At 37.5% G+C, this 23,891-nt stretch overlaps 1 protein-coding gene across 7 annotated transcripts in view; it reads left to right on the plus strand.

Annotated features, from left to right (window-relative positions):
* Window positions 1-23,891, plus strand: part of LOC123686530 (agrin-like) — a 214,939-nt gene that overhangs the window by 101,225 nt on the left and 89,823 nt on the right. For 3 of the 7 annotated variants that reach the window (XM_045626743.1, XM_045626742.1, XM_045626741.1), the window contains exon 2: window positions 16,782-17,377. The exons of the other annotated variants lie outside the window; for them this stretch is intronic. In XM_045626743.1, coding sequence (XP_045482699.1) covers window positions 17,020-17,377 — 358 coding nt within the window. In that variant the 5' untranslated portion in view covers window positions 16,782-17,019. The remainder of the gene's footprint in view (window positions 1-16,781; window positions 17,378-23,891) is intronic. 7 annotated transcript variants of the gene reach the window in all.

Consider the following 23,891-nt stretch of genomic DNA (forward strand, 5'->3'; position numbering starts at 1 on the left):
ATATATTTGACGCCTAACCTATTGCGGGTTTTTGTAACTGTAAGAGCAGCTCTGAAAAATTGTCTTTCAACAGGAGCTGAAGATGCTGGCTTTGATAGAAAATCCTTGGCCATTTGGGCCAAGTTTGGAAAGATATTTCTGAAACTATCAAAATCTACCAATAGATCTCATAGAAATGTGAGAAAACTACTAATAAAGTCACACTGGCGAATGCTTCAGTCTCTCGGCGCTCGAGGAATCCCCTTATTTAGTCTGAGCTCGCACGAGATTGCAGAAATATATGCCTTGCTACGAGTGCATATTAAGCTCTAGTAATATCAAGTAGCTTGATATCAAGTCAAGCAATAAATATCTAAAATCAAGTCAAGCCAAGTTCAAGTATGTAATTTTTCACGAGCTTGATTTTCAAATCGAGTAGTTGGTTAAAATGTCAAGCTACTTGGCTTGATGAATCCCTTATTTGTGGATCATCACGTTGTCCTAGTGCATAGAAGTTCATTGGATTGTGTCTATTTGTAGAATCGATTCACAAGTTTAGACGTACCTAATAGTCATCGATATTCGAATAAATTTTCGTAGCTTTTCAAATCTTCAGGTATTATGACCTATAAAATTATAGTTCGTATTCTTATCGTGTCCACTCAATTCTTTTTCGTCAATTCGAATATTGATTGTTTGAATAATAAACGATAAAGTGGAAAGAAAAATAATTACTGTGATGTATAATTTCTGGGGAAATGTAAACATATTTCATTTCGAATCATTTCAGACGCCAAGTTGCCTTGTCGGCTTGTTTTGGGGTTAATCAATAATAATGTAATGAGTGTAAGTGTTTGCCACACTTCCCAATGATATATATGTTTAAATAGTGGGGGTTCTTCAGCGCGTTGAGCTTAACACGAATGACAGGCCACATTTTGGTGGTAATTTAAACGGAGAGTTATTGCAAATAGCTTATGTGTTCAGCTGTTATTAATAACATTTGGAACTTACGAACCGGCAACTTTTGGCTGCAAGGTAATACGGGCTGAGAGATAAATGGTTCATGACAGTGAAAAGATTGATAGAGGCCTTACCCCATTCGAATACCGTGGTGAAGGCCTCCAGTTTGCAGCGCGCAATAAACATTCTGCAAAAACCGCCACTTTCGCCAACATAACCTAGATGCCGGACAAAACAACGGAAATTCTGATGCTGCATCTAACGTCGAACTCATATAATGGATCTCTTTCCGAAAATAACTTTCCAGCGCGACACTGGTGGCGATAAAAGAAACTCTTCGTGGACTAAATCTCGGATAGCTGTTGTAAGGACACATTGAAACGTTCAAAGATCGATCTAGATAATTCGTCCTTTCTCAACTGCCATCCTACATCTAATGGTTGACAATTTTAATTGAACACCTTCGCTGTGAAACTGAATTAACCTTTTAGCACCTTATAAAATAAAATTGGGAGATTTACTCGTTTGAATGTTGATTTATTCATTCATTTACATAACAGGCCAATTGAAAAATCCCCGGTCTACCATAATAAAACACATTTTCTTGGCAAAATTCGATTTTATCATTCAACATATTAGCCTCCGAGGGCGATACAGCGATTCTAGCGATCTTCCAACTTTTCGATACCATTTTTGTAGTACGATTTGTCTTTTGCTTCGGAATAAGCCTCAGTTTCGGCGATTGCTTCTTCATTGACACTAAATTTCTTTCCAGCGGGCTTTCTTTCGAAGTCTGAGAACAGGAAAAAGTCGCTGGGGGCCAGATCTGGCGAATACGTTGGATGCAGAATCAATTCGAAACCCAATTCATGCAATTTTGCCATTGTTTTCATTGATTAGTGATACGGCGCATTGTCTTGATGAAACAGCACCTTTTTTCTTCAAATGGGCCGGTTTCTAACGATTTCATCCTTTAAACGATCCAATAACGCTATATAACAATAGCTGTTGATGGTCTGGCCTTTTTGGAAGTATTCAATGAATATTATACCTTGCGCATCTCAGAATGCTGATGCCATAACCTTGCCAGCTGACTGTGGTGTTTTTCCTCGCTTTGGATTCGGTTCATCGTGTGCATTCCACTCAGCTGACTGTCGATTGGACTCCGGAGTGTAATCATGGAGCCATGTTTCATCCATTGTCACATATCGACGCAAAAATTTGGGTTTATTGCACTTAAACAGCTTCAAACACTGCTCAAAATCATTAACACGTTGTTGCTTTTGATCGATTGTGAGCTAGCGCGGCACCTATTTTACACACAGCTTTCTCATGCCCAAATATTCGTGAATGATATGATGTACACGTTCAGATGATATCTTCACAATGTCTGCTATCTCGATCAACTTCACTTTACGGTCATTCAAAATTATTTTGTGAACTTTTTCACGTTTTTCATTTGTGACAGCCTCTTCTGGGCGTCCACTGCGTTCGCCATCTTCGGTACTCATTTCACCACGTTTAAACTTAGCAGAACAATCAATGATGGTTGATTTTTGTTGTGCAGACTCCAGAAACTCTTCATCAAGACAACTATATTTTTTCCCTTCAAAAGGCAATATTTTATCAGCACACGAAATTTTTTTTTCCATCTTTTTCCAAATAACAAATGTAGCTACACTCACAACGCAATATCTCACATACTAATGATCGGACTGATGTCAAATTTTGACACGTATCGTTCGAAGATTGGTACTAACTAAAAATCGTATGGATTTAATTGTAGCACCGCCATTTGGGCATCAGACCGGAGACATTTCAATTGGCCTAATAAATATCTCGAATACGACAAACCCGTATATGTTGAACCTTCATATTTTTTCTGATTTGTCTTGAGCATAACTGACGAACTCACGAACATAGGTAGAATACAACTCTAAAAAAAACTTTATATGATTACGTTCAATCACATGAGAAGGTCGTTATTTATACATTATCGCGATCGATAAGGTTTAGAGATCCTGGGAATTAAAGCCTGATATGATATGACAAGTTATACACTGAATACGTTACTAAAACAATAATAATGTTCGACAAAAACAAGTTGTAGTTGGAGAGTATCAACATGTTGTTGTCAACAGGATCGGATGTTTCACAGATGAAAAGGTTATTTGCACAGTTGGAAATTGGGAGTGTTATGTTCTAGTTTATCAACGCAAATATCAGAAAAACCTTCGGAATGATAGGAAACAAATCCCTCAGATGGAATTCTGGAAATCCTCCAGATAATTTCAGTTTGATCATTTATTTTTATTCTGATGTTTTGAATAAGGAAATTATATCCATAGTTCTGTTGCTTGTTGTGAAAATATATGTTGGTGCGATGAGGGAGTAGCTAAGATATTTTAGGAAGCACAATTTTACCTTTTTGGACAACATAGTCCAGGTGCTGTTTGAATGAGAGTTTTTTTTATCCAAGATGACTACCAATTTTGTTGCTGGGTTAACAATTCCATATATTCATATATATTCCAGCGTATATGGCTGGATAAGTTTGCTCTAACTTAGGGATGCTGACTTTTCCTAGATGGAGAATATACTAAGTGACAAAGAAACTGCAACTCCCAGAAGGAGCTTTTTAAATTCTAGTTTTTTTTGGTAAAACATAGATAGTATAGCAAGGAGTGAATGATTGAAATCCGGAGAAGAAAACGAAGGGTTCACATTTTTTTGAATGAATTTGTTTATAAAGTGTTTGTCCACCGCGATTATCTATACACTCCCCAACACGTCTAGGCATTGATGCAATAAGATGGTCTATTTCTTCTTGAGGGATACTATCGCAAGCTACCTGTACTTCATGTCTCAGAGCCGCCAAAGTCCGTGGGGGCTGGGGTAAATTTCTAAGCCTTCTACCCATGATGTCCCAAACATCCTCCATGGACGAAAGTTCAGGGGATCTGGGCGTCCATAGCAAAAAATTCACATGGGTGGCTTATAAAAAGTTTTAACTAACTCTGGCAACATGAGGTCGGGCATTATCTTGCTGAAATATTAGATTCTCGAGCCGGTTAAGGTAAAGGAGAACATATGGCTCCACTATCATGCAGCGCTGTCATATCACCTCGAATAAAGACTAAAGCTGACCTATTTGCATCTGCTATAGCACCCCATACCATAACTCTCCGGTGTATATGACGCTCAATATCAAACTGGAGTTCACGTCTTTCTCCCCGACGTCGTCTAACCCTTCTTCGGCCATCATGTGCACCCAAGGAGAATCGGGATTCATCAGAAAAGACGAACTGATGCCATTCCACATTCCAATGTTGACGTTCTTTGCACAAATGTACTCATTGCTGGCGATGCTCAACCGTCAGAGGTAACACAAGATGGGGTCGATAATGCTGAAGTCCAAAAGACCTTATCAGGCGGTAAACCGTTCGGACAGTTACAGGAAGGCCTCGTTCCCCTAACCACTCATCAGCCAAAGATCGAGTTGTCGCAAATTGGTCTCTGATGACCAGAAGACTTAGACGTCGATCTTGAACTTCATTTGAGCCCCTTCGACGTCCGGTGCTACTCTTCTTCGATTTTAGGCATTATGAAACCACGATTGACAGAATCTCATAACATTTGTTGGATTTCTTTCGTATGGTTAGCGATTTCTGGAAATGACAACCCCGCCTCCCGTAGACCAATAATTCGACCTCTTTCAAATTCACTTAGCTGGCAATAAATTCCGCGTACCTGTGCTCTAGGAATTTCAACAACAACTAAACATTGACTTTGGATCTCCTCGAACAGTTGGTTTGTTGTAAAATTTAAAAAACTAGCAAAAAAGGACTACAATATTTAAGTAACAAAATTGTTTACATGATGAAACCTTCACGATTTTTTTCTCCAAATTCAATCATTTACTCCTTGCTAGACTAGCTATGTTCCACAAAAAAAAATTTAAAGAGCTCCTTCTGGGTGTTGCAGTTTCTTCGTCAGTTAGTATATAAGAGACTGGACAGGGTTGAAGGTCCAGACGTTGGTTTACACTGCTCAAAGTGGGGACGAATTGTAATGATCATCACCAATCTTCACTAGTAGAGACAAGAGAGTCGAAAACTAGAGACGAGAGTATAATACAGACATTATTCGAAAAAATGGCTAAGTATCATAGCTTTTCAGAATGTCCCTATGAAGGTCCTAATGATGGCGTAAAAATCAATTGCGGTCCACGTCTTTAGTGCAGCATAAAACCTGGATGAATTCTCATAACGCTTTCGATATTCCAACGCTCTAGTATACCGGAACCGACTCACGAAAAGTTGATATGAAATTCCGACTTGATCGGAATAACAGAAAAACAATGTTATTGGATTTCAGTGGTATATGATGAAATCTGTAAAATAATTACAGACCTCTACGTGCGTGGCTTGGAAATTACATGCCCATTTTCCGCTTCAACGTTTATATGCAGGCCCATGGCTGGAGTTTTAGCCTTATGCCCGTTTCGCATGTACGGTATAGTCCTCGATTTTTATCGTACCTAACCCACAGCTGACGGGTTCGCTTTGTTAGAATGTTTGGCTCAAATAGAGCTCGATTGACCAGAACCTCAACACCTTTCGGTCCTCGATTCACGAATATATTCCTCGATGTTTTGCGAACGAACGTAAGCGGAGAAATGAATTACGCGCTTGTTCCATAAACAGAGAAGTCGGTGAGATCAAAGGGGTTGCTAAAATACAGAATATCCTCAACGAATTTTCCAATTGGGTCTCTGACCAATAAACAAAAGATTCTTGGAGATTTTCGATTAAATTCATTGGGAAAGTATTCAACCAAATATATTGGTTTTTAAAAATTCTTCCTTTCAATGCAGATTGAATTTACACTCTTATCCAAGATTTTATACATCAGCAGTTTTCTCTCCTACGCTGATCAGCTAAAGACGAATATTATGTAGAGACAAATCTTGAAAAATCAGTCATTATATATCGAACAATCATTCTAATTTTCAACTGGAAATATCTTAGCCTGTAATAGTCCAATTGAAAAGTCCCCAGTCACATTTTTTGGCAAAATTCGATTTTATTATTCAACATAGTTGCCTTCGAGGACGATACAGCGATTATAACGATCTTCCAACTTTTCGATACCATTTTGGTAGTACGATTTGTCTTTCGCTTCAAAATAGGCCTCAGTTTTGGCGATTACTTCTTCATTGCCGCCTAATTCCTTTTCAGCGAGCATCCTTTTGAGGTCTGAGAGCAGGAAAAAGTCGCTGGGGGCCAGATCTGGCGAATACGGTGGATGCAGAAGCAATTCGAAGCGCAATTCATGCAATTTTTCCATTATTTTTATTGATTCGTAACACGGCGCATTGTCTTGATGAAACAGCACCTTTTTTTCTTTAAATGGGGCCGTTTTTTGACGATTTCATCCTTTAAATGATCCAATAAGACTATATAATAATCGCTGTTGACGGTCTGGACCTTTTGGAGGTAATCAATGAATATTATACCTGGCGCATCCCAGAATACTGATGCCATAACCTTACCAGCTGACTGTTGTGTTTTTCCTCGCTTTTGATCCGGTTCATTTTGTGCAGTCCCCCCAGTTGACTGTCGATTGGACCCCGGGGTGAAATGATGGAGCCATGTTTCATCCATTGTCACATTTCGACGTAAAAATTCAGGTTTATTGCACACAGCTTCAAACACTGCTCAGAAACATTAATACGTTGTTGTTTTTGATCGATTGTAAGCTCGCGCAAATATAATAATTTATTTTATTATTGTCAGACTGAGGTTGTAATTACTTTGATTGATTTGTGAATGAAGCTGAATCAAACTTCTATCGAATTGGCCGACCAAAATCCCAAGCATTCCATTTTTGGCAATCATAATTTTTTTTTGGTGAATTTTATTGTTGTATATTGAGAAATATCCACTGAAATGGATAGAAAATTCAGACGTATAGAATCCATCGACAGATTGAGAGGTATTCAAAATTCTCGTCTTAATAATATGATCTATGTATATGATATCGTTTCAAAGTTTCTTTGAAGATTAAAGTAGAGAAACGAATACGAGATTGAGATTCTAGATGGGAAATATTGAGGAATAAATTTTTCCTGGAATCTATATTGGAAAGTAACAGCTTTATGTTGAGGTTTCCTTTTCGTTGAGGAAGCGGAAACATTTCTGTAGACTTCGAACTAATCATGCTATCGAAAACTCTCAAACATTTTCCTATATTAAGTTGTTTCCAAGAGGGGTGATTTCCGACACCGGATTGCTTTTAAATTCAATTTTGAAAAGTTGAACCAGCAACAATGAAAATTATGATTCTCAGGCACTTCAAACTTTTAACACTCCCTTTATGAGAAAGGAAAACTTGGCCTATTGATATCTAGCTTCCGATACGAACTATGGTACAGACGGCTCTTTTTTTTATCGACTGAATAGGATAAAAATTGTGGGACCTGCTGAATGACTCGAAGACCAATGTGTATCGATGATAGCAAATGAATTTATGATGACATTGAAACTAAGATCCTGTTTCTTTGTTGAACTTAAATGCATCAGATGCTTTCGATGAAGTTGACATCAGAAGCTATCGAAGGCTCAGTCATTGAGGCGCCGCTGGAGACCACACAATTTATTAATCACATAAAATTTACATGCAAACTTGAAGTTACAATACTTACTGAGAAAAAAACGGTTAATCGATTACACAAAATTGATTGTGTCTGTTAACGATGTTTCAAAATAACAGGCCAATTGAAAAGTCCCCAGTCTACCTTAGTAGAACATTTTTTTTTTTTGGCATAATTCGATTTTATTATTCAACATAGTTGCCTTTGAGGGCGATACAGCGATTATAGCGGTCTTCCGACTTTTCGATACCTTTTTTGTATTGGATTGGCTCTAAATTTCTTTCCAGCGAGCATTCTTTTGACGTCTGACGTCTTGAACAGGAAAAAGTCGCTGGGGACCAGATCTGGCGAATACGGTGGATGCAGAAGCAATTCGAAGCCCAATTCATGCAATTTTGCCATTGTTTTTATTGATTTCTGACACGGCGCATTGTCTTGATGAAACAGCACCTTTTTTCTTCAAATGAGGCCGTTTTTTAACGATTTCTTCCTTTAAACGATCCAATAACGCTATATAATAATCACTGTTGATGGTCTGGCCCTTTTGGAGGTAATCGATGAATATTATACCTTGCGCATCCCAGAATACTGATGCCATAACCTTGCCAGCTGACTGTTGTGTTTTTCATCGCTTTGGCACACTTTTGCACACAGCTTTCTCAAATTTTCAAGACCTTGTCATTCCAGCTTTGTATTTATTAGGCTAAAATCTACCACATGATTCTTCAAAGTTTGATGGGGATCTGATGAATTGTTGTGTGGTAATACATTATGGACGCAAAAAACATTTGTGGGGCTTAAAACTAAAATATATATAGGATGTGGCTTGAATGTGGAAGGATTAGGTTCGGAGTCCTGAACTCGAGCTGGTATCTGAAGATTTGGGATAATTCCATCATTTATGTTATATGTTAATAGACCATAATCTAGGAAAATTTTATTCCGCATGCAGCTTAACAAAGTATCGAAAAGTCTCTCTCTCTATCCTGCCCGTGCTTGTGCCGATCCTCGTTTGCATTATAATTTGGTTCAGTCAATTTCAAGGGAACCATAAATAAACGTTTCCAACATACGCTCAACTATAAGCTGCAGAAAGGGGTGTTTCGGGATTACATTCTAATTTTCGGTTGGATTGTCGAGGAAGCAGAGGAGAATTTTGACGAGATCACTGGCACAGCCCCTTTTGTCGAAACGAAATCCATCAGATACAATATCAATCAGATCCGGTAAACTAGGTCTGGAAGACGTATCAACCAGAAAATTCAATTTGTAAGGGGGGTTTCGAGGTAAATAAATATTCGCTGGCCTGTCTTCCAGAAATCGGGGGTTTAATCAAATCTGTTAATAGGATGCTGAGGGATAATCTATCTCAAGAGGCTGAAGTGAAAAAACACTTGAATTCGGCAAAAGATATATGTATGAATAGCTATAATATTCACCATGTTTCTTTATGTCCAATGTCTGGACAAGAAACTTGTAGAGGTGAAGAATTAGTCTCCTTGGAGCCATCCCAGATACTGGAGTTCATTAGAACCCTGGAACTGGAAGGTGAGCTGAAGATCACATTATGGCTAGAATAGCAGAAGAAGGGGGTGATTATACGATCTCAAATTGAGCTCTAATTCACATGGCTAATGACCGTGACGTCGAAGCTGTAAAACTTAAAACTAACTAACTATTCTACCGAAACATCTCGATCTATCATTAGTGAATACCTATGGAATTCTACTCGAAGTCATACATCATTTGAGATCATTCTCAGTACGAAATTCAGAATAACAAACATTTGAACGTAACGAGCTTGTACTCTTGGGAGCTTGAGAAACTCATTGGCAAAAACCGCAACTCCAAAGCTATTACCGTTACATAGTTACAGAGTGTTTTTCGACCATGTTTCGGAATACCAAATATTCACGGTTCCAAAAATGTTCAGTATATGGTGGGACCAGCTCGGCGTAGTGTATTATGAGTTGTTAAAACCGACTGAAACAATCACAGGCGACCATTATGGAACACAATCAATGTGTTCGAGCCGTGTATTGAAAGACAAAGGGCCACAATACAACTTACGAGAGTTCAGTTAACTAAAGTATGAACTAATTAAAATTTTTCATTCATCCTTTTCAATAACGGATCAAAAAACATGTCGTTTTTCATCTTCAGCTCAGAAAGTACGGCTGTCCAACGTCATTTGAATTTGAGATGGGGTCGTTTGAAACTAATATCAAAATTGGATTAGGGCATTTGCAAACTTCATATTAACATAAGTTGCGTCTTAACCGGATCCAACTTTTTTATTAAAATCTCTGAGGAGGAAATCATTTTGTTTCTCGTTTAGGCATTCCAAAAATTTAATAAAATGGTGAATTTTCATCAGGATATGAGGGGGTTCTATATAATTTTGACCACCTCGAAATGTTTGATGAGAGTTGCTTCACTTTTCTTAGAATCCTGGTTTCTATAGGCGTTTCTTGTTTGAGTATAATAGAATAGGACGTTTCATTGTTTCAATTCTCGGATATGTATCTTTGTGGAAGAGTCTCTGTTTTCTCATTGAATTGAGACTAAAGAAATATGCAAAATAAGCTGCCCAATGCATGTTTACATTCAGTTTGGCAAGTAAACTCTTTAGACAAGCGTTTCAAAACACACTTTTGCCATTATTACTTGTAATGATGACGTCTATTGAAATTTAATACGAACTTACTCGGAATACGTTCACTATTAGTTATGTTCCTTTCACAATGCACACTGCACAGCCTATGCTCTGCATGCTTAAAGTTATACCCACTTCATGAAATCGTATTGTCGAAAATACTTGAGTAGTTGAACATATTCCCATGAGTGTTGTATTGTGAATGCGAAAATAGAATAAGAAGAACGATATATGGGGTGTTGAAGTAAGAGTGTACTAAAAGCGAATTTATAACTTATAATGCTCCATCTGCAAATAGCGCATAAACTTTTCAACCTTTGCGTTAGCGATGTTCAAATCCAGGATGGTGCTATTTTACGAGTCTCTATTATTATTTTTTCATTTTGATTCTCAGGAGTTATTATGGGGGAATATTGCGAACACGTTATCCCATGAGTTGTAAGCCCTTCAACAATTTCAGAAGTGGACTGTTTCATTCAAAAATGTACACGAAATATTTCAGAGAGACTGAAGTGGTGAAGTTTACCTGATAATTTCAGGAGAATCATTTTTCTCATACAAACAATAATAAATAAAAAAAAATTTAGGCGACAAGAATTCAAAAACTATTCATTTCCAATAGTATCGATACTAAAGATAATATAATGTTCAAAATATGTAGCGCAATTTTCGGAACATGCGACATTATTAAAATCTTTCACTCAATTTGTGCCACTCTAGTTTTCAGATTATTTTCCGCTTGAATTAATCTGTTAGTTAATTCTTTGCGTGTGACTGGTTTTCAACTACAATAATACACGCGATATTTGATGAAAAAAAGCCCACTGCGAAAGTAAACGAGTCAAGAATCCGGTATCTGCTAAGCGGAAGTGAGTGACATTACTGAGATTCAACTCCTTTTTCACATAAAATGTTGAAATTTCAGTGATGAAACAATCTTATTTCTCATATTAGTCCAATTGAAAAGTCCCCGGTCTGATGCACAGGCGGTGCTAGTATTAAATCCATATGATTTTTAGTTAGTACCAACCTTCAAAAGATACGTGTCAAAATTTGACAGCAGTCCGACCATTAGTTTGTGAGATATCGCGTTGTGAGTGTAGCTACTTTTGTTATTTGAAAAAAGATGGAAAAAAGAATTTCGTGTGCTGATAAAATATTGCTTGCCTGATTTTCTAATTCTAACCTTTGGATGGCATCTTTGGGTTTCAATTCACCAATTGAATTGTACAGGGGTGCAGGTGATGGTAATTCATACACAATATTTCAGCTAAAGGTATCCCAGTGTTCTAATTAAATAATTCATTGGATTTATGCCATTTCGATATTGCCCCATATCAGCTATTACTATTTATTTTTTGTCATTTCCAGCTATCCATAAGGACATCCATCATCTCTCGCATTTTTATTACGCGAACAATGGACGTGGAATAAAAAAATATGGGCGTTCATGAATTGGTATCCATCTGAAACAAACGGATATATTTCATGCCGGCTATGTGTATTCCTACCGATAGGAGGAAATGAATGGAAAATTTCCATGATTTAGCGCCATTATTTAATGAACATCCTTTTTATTTCGACAGATAATCCATCACGGAGAAAGTGTCAATTGCTGTTCAATTCGATTTTGGATGGATGACTGTATTCCGAAAAAATTGGTAGTATTTCTGGGTCTTACATCTGCATACCCAACATCACTGAAGGTTCCGTAACGTTTATATTGCTGTTTCTATACAGGGTGTTTCATTGGGAAATTTTATTTCGAAAATAATGGTTCTGGCGGAATACGTATCGCGCACTACGTCCATATTTTGTTTAGCGATGAAGCGCACTTCTGGTTGAATGGCTACGTCAACAAACAAAACTGCCGCATTTGGAGTGAAGCTTATCCTCAAGTGTATGTCGAAACACCGTTACATCCAGAAAAACTGACTGTTTGGTGCGCTTCATGGGCTGGTGGAATCATTGGTCCGTACTTCTTCAAAAACGATGATGGCCAGAACGTTACAGTCAATGGTGATCGGTATAGAGCCATGATTTCTAACTTTTTCATTCCTGGACTGAACAACCATGATGTCCAGGAGCTGTGGTTCCAACAAGACGGCGCAACTTGTCACACAGCTCGTGCCACAATCGATTTATTGAAAGACACGTTTGGTAACCGCCTAATTTCACGTTTTGGACCTGTGAATTGGCCTCCAAGATCTTGTGATTTAACGCCGCTAGACTACTTTCTGTGCGACCATGTAAAGTCATTGGTCTATGCGGATGAGCCACAAATTCTTGACCATTTGGAAGTCAACATTCGCCGTGTTATTGCCGAATGTTGAAAAAAGTCATCGAAAATTGGACGTCCAGATTGGACTACATCCGAGCCAGCCGTGGCGGTCATATGCCAGAAATCATATTTAAAATGTAATGCCACAAGATTATCTTGCGGATAAATAAAATTCATGTCAATCGAATAACCATCGTTGTTTTATTGCAATTTAAAGTTCTATAGCCCTAAGAAAAACACCCTTTATTTCCGGTTCAATTGATTCACAATTTCCCTGAGTTCCGATGGTTTCCTTTTGTTCCTAGCAAATATTGATGCACAATCTGCGGAACATGTTTGAATACAGACAAAAACATTATCCCATTACACCTACTGCAGAGGAAACTCCCAAGTTCCAAAACGTAAGTTCCATACGAATGCGCTAGGTGATATATATATTTTCTGCTGGAGATTTCACAAGAGAGAGAAAAGGAAATATCAAGAAAATGATAGTATGAAATTGTCGATTCTCGTCATATCGCAGCCACAGGGAACATTTTAGTAAGGTCTTGGGGAGAATGGGGCTGACAGGTTGTTGCCAAGTGCGCCTGAAGTCTACTTCTTATTTGATATTCACTGTATGTTTCAACTCGCGTAAGGATAATTTGTTTTTCGGTTTGGGTATAATGCCCGGTTGAATAAATATGTTTGTACCGCATACTGTAATTGTAAAATATCTGAATAATCAAATGCAATATGATTTGGAAAACCTTGAGGGTCATTATTGTCGATTTGGTCACTTTCATTGCTCATTATAGTGCCATTGACCCTTACAAATTCAGTTCATTTATGAGGGATTGTTCCATCAGCAGATAGTAAAGAAATCATATTAAATGTGTCATACAACGTTTTGTGATATATTCAGACTTTATCAAGAAAACCAAACTCATATTCAATATTCTCTCTTCAACAATCTGTCTCTAATCGTCATGAACAAAAATATACTCTGATACTCACAAAGTTCGATATTTCTTTAAATATTGTTCTAATTAATAAACTTTGTTGTTGAAAATGTGGATGGAGTCGAATAAGAAGGGTTCGTAGATTCGAAAGATATCCTCAATGGTGAAATGAAGAGTTTCTCCTAGGTGAACCCGAGAAAATAATTGAGAATCAGGTCAGACGTTTAATTTCTGTAGATAATTCCTGTACAGATAATGTTATCCATTAACTGCTCAGCGTTTCTTGCTATCTCAAGATGAAATCTGAGGATAAAAACAGAGTAGGTGAACGCGTTGGTCCAAAGAACCATCAACCCCAGGTTTGCTCTGAAGATGAGAACCGTGCTCAGGATATGTTCATCAAAAAGTGAATAGAACACGAGCAGGTATTGTACGATGTTTGTCCCTATCAGAAAATGATCATCAGGACAACTTTAATTGACTGAATTGTTCTGTATTGCGGATTTAATAATATCTATTTGCATAATATCTGTTGCTTGAGTACAAATTATGTCTCATTGAATCTCCATTTTTTTACATTTATTGATGCAGCATTCAGAATCAATTTTTCCTACTGTAATAATAATGAAAAAAATAACAACGTGAATACCTCAAAATAATATTTTCACGTGAATTGTTAGTAAAAAGTCAGCAATCCTTCAATTTCATTTCAATAGGTACATATCTTGATATAGCCATATTCACAACTATGACACCAGAATATGGAATCCAGAACAAAAGGATATCGAACAATAGCAGTTAAATGAACAATGCATACGTAAAATGAATGCACATTCGATGGATCCCATAGGAATATCGAAGTTTACATGCCATATTAACTGATGAATGGACGAAAAATTGAAAGTGATTCTGGTTTAAAATTGGTTGGTCAAATTCGCACAAACTACAGCATTGTTGCAGTCATGCCTTTGATGCGACTACAAAAAGCACAGCAGGGAATGTTTTTTTTTTGAAGGTTTCTTTTTGTTTTTAACACATGCTATTGGATATAATAGTCTAGGTGATTATTTTTGCTTTGTTCAAAATTTTTAAACAAAATATAGATATTGGTTTTGAAACATTTGTATCAATTAAATATCAATGAATTGTTATCTTACCTAACTTTTCAAGTCGTTTTTCAATCCAATTTCAAACGATTAATATAGAATCTGATGTCCCAGCAAAAAAGGCCATCATAATTCAATGACGCGTCTGGTATCTTCAGCCTCCTTAGATCTGCCCGTTCGTTACTAGCTGCTGCTGAGACCCTAAAAGTGAAATATTGTAATTGTCTATAAAATCAAGCGTTTCGAGCCCCCCCAATTCGAATTCACTATCATCCAAGGCGGATCTGAAATAATTTACTCAAACAAGGAAGTGAAATCAGAGTCAATGATTCCTTGAACAGCGGGGCTTTATGAGATCCAGGACCAGAGTTATTCAATAGGATGAATTTGAAAACGATAGCACTAAGCTGGTTGGTAATAGGGTGATCGAGTGGAATTCACTTGACAAATCTCTTCAGAGTTGGGAAACTTTCTAGTAAGATTTAAGTCTCGATAATAATATCAATTACACTTACTCCAACGAATAATCCTATCGTCGACATATTTTTCGAGCATATCTTCAATTTTGAGCGCCGACATTCACTGCGAATGATATACTGACTGACAAAGAAACTACAACACCCAGAAGTAGCTATTTAAATTTTAAGTTTTTTTGGTAAACCATAGATAGTATAGCAAGGAGTGAATTATTGAATTAGGAGGAAAAATTGGGAAGGTTTTTTCTTACTTGAATATTGTAGTCGTTTCTTGTAAGTTTTTCAAATTTGACTACAAACCAGCTATTCGAGGAGATCCAAAGTTGGTATTCAGTTGTTGTTAAAATGCCTAGAGCACGTGTACGCGGAATTTATCGCCTGCTAAGTGAATTTGAAAGTGGTCGAATTATTGGTCTACGGGAGGCGGGGTTGTCATTTTGAGAAATCACTAACTGTACGAACAGAAATCCAACTACTGTTATGAGATGTTGCCAAGCGTGGATTGATAATGCCTAATATTGAAGGAGTAGGACGTCGAAGTGGCACAAATGAAGTTCAATATCGACGTCTAGGACCTATAGCCATTAGAGACCGATTTCCGACAACTCAATCTTTGGCTGGTGAGTGGTTAGGAGGAGAACAAGGCCATGCTGTCACTGTCAGAACTGTTTACCGCCGGATAAGGTCTTTTGGACTGCAGAATCATTTTGTGATACCTCTGACGGTTGAGCATCGCCAGCAACGATTATAGTGGTGCAGAGAACGTCAACATTGGAATGTGGAATGGCATCAGGTCGTCTTTCCTGATGAATCTCGATTCTCCTTGGGTGCACATGATGGCCGAAGAACGGTTAGACGACGTCGGGAGAAAGACTTGAACCTCAGTTTGATGTTGAGCGTCATATACACCGGACAGTAGACGTTATGGTATGGGGTGCTATTGCCAATGAAGTAGCTCACCTGTAGTCTTTATTCAAGGTAACATGACAGCGCTGCATTACCTTCAAGAAATAGTGGAGCCATATGTTGACCCTTACCTTAACCAGCTCGAGAATCCAATGGTTCAGCAAGATAATGCCCGACCTCATGTTGCCAGAGTTAGTTTGAACTTTTTCGAAGTAAACCATGTGAATCTTTTGCCATGGCCGCCCAGATCCCCCGATCTTTCGCCCATAAAGCATGTTTGGGACATCATGCTTAGAAAGTTTGGAAATTCACTCCAGCCCCCACATATTTTGGTGGCTCTGAGACATGAAATACAGGTAGCTTGGGGTAGTATTCCTCAAGAAGAAATAGACCATCTTATTGCATCAATGCCGAGACGTGTTGGGGAGTGTATAGATAATCGCGGTGGACAAACTCATTATTAACAAGGTTATTGAAAAAATGGTAAACCCTTCGTTTTTTCTCCAAATTTCAATCATTTTCTGCTTGCTATACTATCTATGTTTTACCTAAAAACAGCTCCTGTTGGGTGTTGCAGTTTTTCTGTCAGTTAGTATATAGAAGGTCTCCTATCGACTAGAAATTCGTATCATAATCTTCCGACATCAAATCTACTATTTTTGAATATTTTGACGATTTAGAAAATAAATTGAATCATTTCTATGTACGTATGTTTGTATGCGGAAATGCTCACCTCAATCTAGATGGAATAGCCAGATAAATATTATTCTTGACCAGCCGCATCGTATCAATTGAAATAACCGAACTATATGTTTCAGATCCATCAGACAACAAGAATAATACGATATCGAGGCGGCCCGAACTTGACAGTGTAAACAACAATAGTGGTGGTTCGAAATAGCGAAGTGGCATCAAAATGAACAAATTGAAGAGAAAACGTTACGGGATCAAACCGACGCTTGGACGTAGACCGAGTTCAATCCCTTGCCCCTCCACGTAAAATGATATATAGCACGTAGGGGATGACGGAATTGCCGGTAAATAAGATCATCTAAGATGCGTTACAAGCCGGAGTCGAGCATCAACGCGGTCGCCACCTACAGGGTCTACGGTAACAGTGCCGAACAACATCAGGACGAAGACGGCTTCGTACCTGCAAGTAATGCCTATCAGAAAGTCATTAGAAATCCCCCAGACGACAATAAAGTATCGAAATCTCCTAATGGCGTCCAGGCCCAGGGAACGAACGATTCCCGGTCGTGTGGATGGTGCCTAGGATCATCTTCCTCCAACACCGAGAGCGCCAGAGACTCTTGTTTCTTCTCATGGTGCCGCCCCACGTTGCTGCTTCTCATCCTCATCCTACTGATCATCATCTTCGTTTTCATATCTGGAGTGTTACTCTACTATAATTGTACGTCCGATACGTAAGATCAATGTTGTGCTTTTGTGTTGTTGTTGTAGCGTAGATTTATTGTTTTAATCTAATGTTTTACACTGAGAACACATCACATTTTGGCGGCAAGAATACAAGTCCCTGTTTAAAAACTTTTCCACGCACTAGGCTCCTTATAAAATAACACCAGAAAATCTGAAAATACCACTAAACACTGCTACTGAACATAACTGTATTCTACGTAGCTTATTATCAAAAATCAATATGAATCAATTATTGAATTTCATTGAAACTCAATAATTGATTGCTAGTATAGTTATTTTACATATTATTTTTAGTTAATACCAAACTTCAAACGATACGTGTCAAAATTTGACAGTGGTCCGACCATTAGTTTGTGAGATATTGACTTGTAGCTATTTTTGTTATTTGAAAATGAATGAAAAAAAAAGAATTTCGTGCGCTGATAAAATATTGCTTTTCGAAAGGAAAATATACAGTTGAAGCAGAATCTTGGCTTGATGAAAAATTTCCGAGGTCTGCACCAGGAAAATCCAATCATTGATTAATCAATGATGGTTGGTATACTAAATTTAAACATGGTGAAATGAGCACCAAAGACGGCGAATGCAGTGGACGCCCAAAAGAGGCTGTCACCGACGAAAAATTCAAAAAAAATCCACAAAATAATTATGAATGGCCATAAAGTGGTGTTGATCGAGATAGCACACATTGTGAAGATATCATCTGAACGTTTACATCATATCATTCACGAATATTTGTACATGAGAAAGCTGTGTGTGAAATTGGTGCCGCGCGAGCTCCAATCGATCAAAAGCAACAACGTGTTTATGATTCTGAGCACAGTTTGAAGCTGTTTGAGTGCAATAAACCTGAGTTTTTACGTCGATATGTGACAATGGATGAAACATGACTCCACCATTTCACTCCGGAGTCCAATCGACAGTCAGCTGATGAATCGAATCCAAAGCGAGGAAAAACACAACAGTCAGCTGGCAAGGTTATGGCAAGCACTACCAAAACAAGATTCTGCGACCTATAGTTGAGCCATATGCTGCAGATTTCGATGAAAAGTTTTTTCCATGGCCAGTACAATCCTCTGACCTGAATCCCATCGAGCGTATGGGATATACTGCAGATAACCTGATAAGAAACATGCCTAGGAGATGTGCATGATGTATAGATAGCTTGTTCATTAAAACGTCAACCATTAAAATGACTTATTTTTTCTCTAGAGTGACTTCATGATACATGTTAATTTACAATATCAATATAAGTATTTTCCTTCGAAATTTCACACTGTCCCTTAGACCCTATTGATGTGTTTATATCGAAGAAAAAAAAAACAATATTTCGGTGACAACAGGTCAACGTCGAATTCATTACAAGAACAAGGAAATTTATCTGGTAAAAAGCGATGCCATCGGAGTCGAAATCCCTTTCCTCTATATTTATATCGCGAATATATCGATCTACCGAAACTCCATGAAATATAGAACAGTTGGCAAAACTGCAGTTTCTCACTTCTCCGATTTTTCTCCTTATCCCACTTCCTACTTCATCGCCGGAACTCTAACGTTCAATTCTTTCATATTTTAGCTTTATTATTCTTTCGACACTTCTCAGATTAATGTGAACCCAGGAATTCGGAGATAGGTTAATATTCCAAACTGAATTGGGCATTTATTCGCATCTGGTGTACAACTGACTTCTGCATTGGGCGAAGGGTTTTCTTGATGAATTGAGGCCATTCTGTGGATAGGAATGCTCCTATTGCTACGAGGGTCAACGCAGATAAAAGCAAAAGCAAGTGAAACAAATCTAGAATAAACCATCTTGGAAGAAAGGCGAATGGCTCCATAAGCGAAAATCAATTCATATAAAACTTGTACAGAATGAAATTAAGAAATGGATGGAAGGTGAAGATGTTCCTGTTTTTTGTAAGTTGATGAGTTATTTGATTGGGGTCTTCACCTAAAGAAATTGTATGTGCTTTCACGTCCTTGTGTAAACACGTTGAAGTTCAAATAACAGGGTTAGGAATATAGATATTAGGACTAAGCCAAAGTTTCGTCTATATACAGGGTGGCCATTTGAAAACGAAACAGACGAGATTACAGACGAAATGAAGTTTTTCGATAGAAATGCTCGGACAGGTCGATTTCTGTTTCGAGGGGGACAACTTAAGATGTAGGTTACGGACGCATAGCGCTTCAACCCTTGCTACTACAACCCCCACCCCCAATTTTTGAATAGGGAAGATGGGGTGAGTGATACCTCATTTGAAAGGTATTTTTATACTGATTTCAGCACAGTAATTGTTTTTTCATTTTATGCATTAGTTCTCGAAATATTCTTAACTAAGTATTTGAAAATGAAGTAGTGTTTTCATGGCACTTGTAGTGTTTTGTGAAAAATCGACATTTTGAGCTTCAAAACAACCATGACTGTGGCTTCCTTCCTAACTAACTAACGCATGAATATTTCGAGAACTAATGCATAAAATGAAAAAACAATTACTGTGCTGAAATCAGTATAAAAATACCTTTAAATTGAGGTATCACTCACACCATCTTCCCTATTCAAAAATTGGGGGTGGGGGTTGTAGCAACAAGGGTTGAAGCGCTATGCGTCCGTAACCTACATCTTAAGTTGTCCCCCTCGAAACAGAAATCGACCTGTCCGAGCATTTCTTCTATCGAAAAACTTTATTTCGTCTGTTATCTCGTCTGTTTCGTTTTCAAATGGCCACCCTGTATATTTAGAGTCTATCAAGCCAAGTTCAATTAGACAAATGAAGATAATTCGTTCGGGATGTTGGAAGAATATTAAAAATTACCAGTAACACATTTTCAAATGAATAAAACCTAAAAAAGTACAACAAACACATCAAAACGTCCCCTTTTTGGTAGCAACCGAGTTGAGGTTTTGCGTTTATATTCAGATTAACAATTTCTAGCTTCGTGGAAAGTTTTGTGATGTTGCATCTTCAGAACAATGGAAATTTCGTGCAGAGTATCGAATCTAATATATCAGTGACAATAGATCCGACAAACTGGAAATTTTGCACGTAGAGGTATTATACTAATACCAAGCTCTATGTTGAATTCCATGTTGGTCAGATCTCCAGAAAAAGAAAAATCGAGCAGAATATTGAGGTGGATTTTCCAATATTTACGTGAAAACTCGATCCTCACTTCATGGAAATTCATTATGAATTAAATGAAACGAAGTAGGTTAGTGGAAATTACTTTGTTGTTATTATTCAATCCAAATTAAATTGAACAGTAGTTTTTATATGGGAAAGAATATTCATGCCGTTGTTCAGGAGGGTCAAATCAATAGAATACTTCATCAAAGATACAACAATAACGTCAATCACATCTAGAGATTCACGGCTTGACTTGATATTTAAGCTACTTGACTTTAAATCAATTCAAGTTCAAGTCAAGTAGTAGTGTTTCAATGTCAAATATTCACTTACTCAAAATTGAAAAAGTTCAAGTCAAGTTCAAGTCAAGTTCAAGTCAAGTTCAAGTCAAGTTCAAGTCAAGTCAAGTTCACGCTTAAGTTCAAGTTGAACTTGAATGGATTTCGAGTCGAGTTCAAGTCAAATAGCTTGAATATCGAGTCAAGTAGTTTGAATATCACGTCAAATCATGAATCCCTACACATGTTGAAGCCATGTCATTATTTTATCGTTTTTCTCATTTACATGAAAAATAACCTAACCTAACCTTAAAACCTGTATTTCGAGCCGTAAAGTGGTTAGTCCCACTCTGAAAGACAAAAACCATTCAGTTTGCCAGAAATATCCTCAAACTCCTCTAACGTCAGGACTGAGGCGAAGATTTTCGAATTTATCCGAACGCTTCATAAAATTGTCAAGTTGGTGTTCACCAAATGTATGTTTTACTCAATTAACTCGGAAATATTAGCAGGGAGGGGGTTCATCAGTAAGTTCGGAACTGAAGTAACTAACAGAAGTATTTCTGGCGAATTAGACGTTCTGGTTTGAACGTTTAAACAACGTTTCGCTATTCTAACTCCAGAAAATAGGATAGGAAGAAGGCACCTTTACCTGTGGCGCTTCAAAACCACAGCTACGCTCAATTTAACATATTTCACTCTCCCAAAATGAACCTGGATATGCAGAATAACACTAATGGGAAAAGTTTTTCGCTGCAACGTTAAGTTTAGACTTACTGTCTAGAGATCTAGTTGAAGTTTTCTCTTCACGACAATGACATTAACGTGTGTGTGAAATAAAAATTAGCGCTTTAGTGGGAGAGTAGGTATAATCTGTATAGCATCAGCTTCAACCTAATATTCCTTTTCTTCATTGAATGCGAACAAAATGAGGAAAGCAATGATGTGAAGTAAGCAGTTTTTCAGCTCTTACTCATTCATTCGCTAATTGGTGCATGAATAAACGAGCAAACCCAACATAGACGAAAAATATTACCCCAATCTGATCTATAATCATGGAAATTCAGTTTTTTTCATGAACCACAAAATCATTATTACATAGGTATTTATTTGCCAATTCCCATCATAGGATAAGATGTAATTGTTTTCGATATTCTGTTTGAATTTTCCATGGTTCTGTTGACGATTGATGATAATCGCTATTGATGATCTGGTCCTTTAGAAGGTAATCAATGAATATTATACCTTGCGCATCCCAGAATACTGATGCCAAAACCTTGCCAGCTGACTTTTGTTTTTCCTCGCTTTGGATTCGGTTCATCCTTTGCAGTCCACTCAGCTGACTGTCGATTGGACTCCGGAGTGAAATGATAAAGCCATGTTTCATCCGCTGTCACATACCGACGCGAAAATTCAGGTTTATTGCACCTAAACAGCTTCAGACACTGCTAAGAATCATTAAAACGTTGTTGCTTTCGATCGATTGTGAGTTCGCGCGGCACCCATTTTGCACACAGCTTTCTTATGTACAAATATTCGTGAATGATATTATGTACACCTTCAGATGATATCTTCACAATGTCTGCTATCTCGATCAACTTCACTTTATGGTCAATCAAAATTATTTTGTGGACTTTTTTGATTTTTTCGTCGGTGACAGCCTCTTTTGGGTGTCCACTGCGTTCGCCGTCTTCGGTGCTCATTTCACTACGTTCAAACTTAGCATACCAATCAATGATGGCTGATTTTTCTGGTGCAGACCCCGGAAACTCTTCAGCAAGCCAAGATTTTGCTTCAACCGCATTTTTTTCCTTCAAAAAGCAATATTCCATCAGCACACGAAATTCTATTTTTTTTTCATCTTTCTTCAATAACATAAGCAGCTACACTCACAACGCAATATCTCACAAAGTAATGGTCGGACTGCTGTCAAATTTTTACACGTATCGTTTGAAGGTTGGTACTAACTAAAAATCATATGGATTTGATACTAGCACCGCCATCTGTGCATCAGACCGGGGAATTTTCAATTGGCCTAACATGTAATAGTCAAATCTACCGCTGATATGTCAAATTGTAAGAAATAAATAATTTAATTTGATTTTTTTTTCATTATCGACCCAAGAAGCATATTTTTTTTTATTTCAATGAAATTCAATAATTGATTCATTTTGATTTTTGCATTGAGTATAAGCTACGTAGAATACATGTTGAGTAGCAGTTTTTAGTGGTGTATTCTGTTTGAAGTTTCCATTGTTCTGATGACGCTCTCATCAAGGATATTAAGGGTAAAAACATTAGAATTCATCACAGATCATGCGGATTAATGCACAAAAATGAAATCCTTCCGAAAGATATATTACAATCCCACTCGCACAAACATTCCACTCAACGATAAAAACGACGTGGAAAATCGGATTGGTTTTTGTTATATCCCGAATGTCAAAGCAATGTCATCACGACTGAGCCTACACACGTATTGAAACGAACGTCAATCTGAATTCTACGCAACCGATTTTTTTTACAAAACTCGATACCTATAGCTCAAACAAATTCCGAGAAAAGCTCTTGACGTGGAATGGTATTCTGATAATTAATTCTTTCGTTCAGTTTCACAAAACGTGGAATGCGAAAATTTCAGTGCGGATGAAATTTTTTCCTTTGAACGATTTCAAAGGTTTATAATAATCCGAAAGGAACATCACCAGAAAAAAAACGATATATCGCATTCATCGCAATTTTTTGAGTTGCTTTCCATTCTGTTTTCACATTCATCGGCATTGGTATATTTCTACATTAAAAATATTGACTATCTAAAGCCAGACTATTTTTATGTTGGCGATAATAATAGCAGTATCCGCTTTCCCAAAAAATTGGGTGGATACAAAACAAATGACTACATAATGCGACAGTTCATTCAAATCGAAAGCACTTCATTTATAAATGCGGTGTGTTTGCTTTGTAACAACTATGCCATATAAAAGTATTGATTCGAATCACTTAGTTCTTTTTGAAGCCATCAGTATGAATATATCGGTATGAATAGATAGAATGTTATGACTATGTATTCAACTGATAATGG

Source organism: Harmonia axyridis, chromosome X (assembly GCF_914767665.1).
Source record: "Harmonia axyridis chromosome X, icHarAxyr1.1, whole genome shotgun sequence".
NCBI classification, from domain to species: Eukaryota; Metazoa; Arthropoda; class Insecta; order Coleoptera; family Coccinellidae; genus Harmonia; species Harmonia axyridis.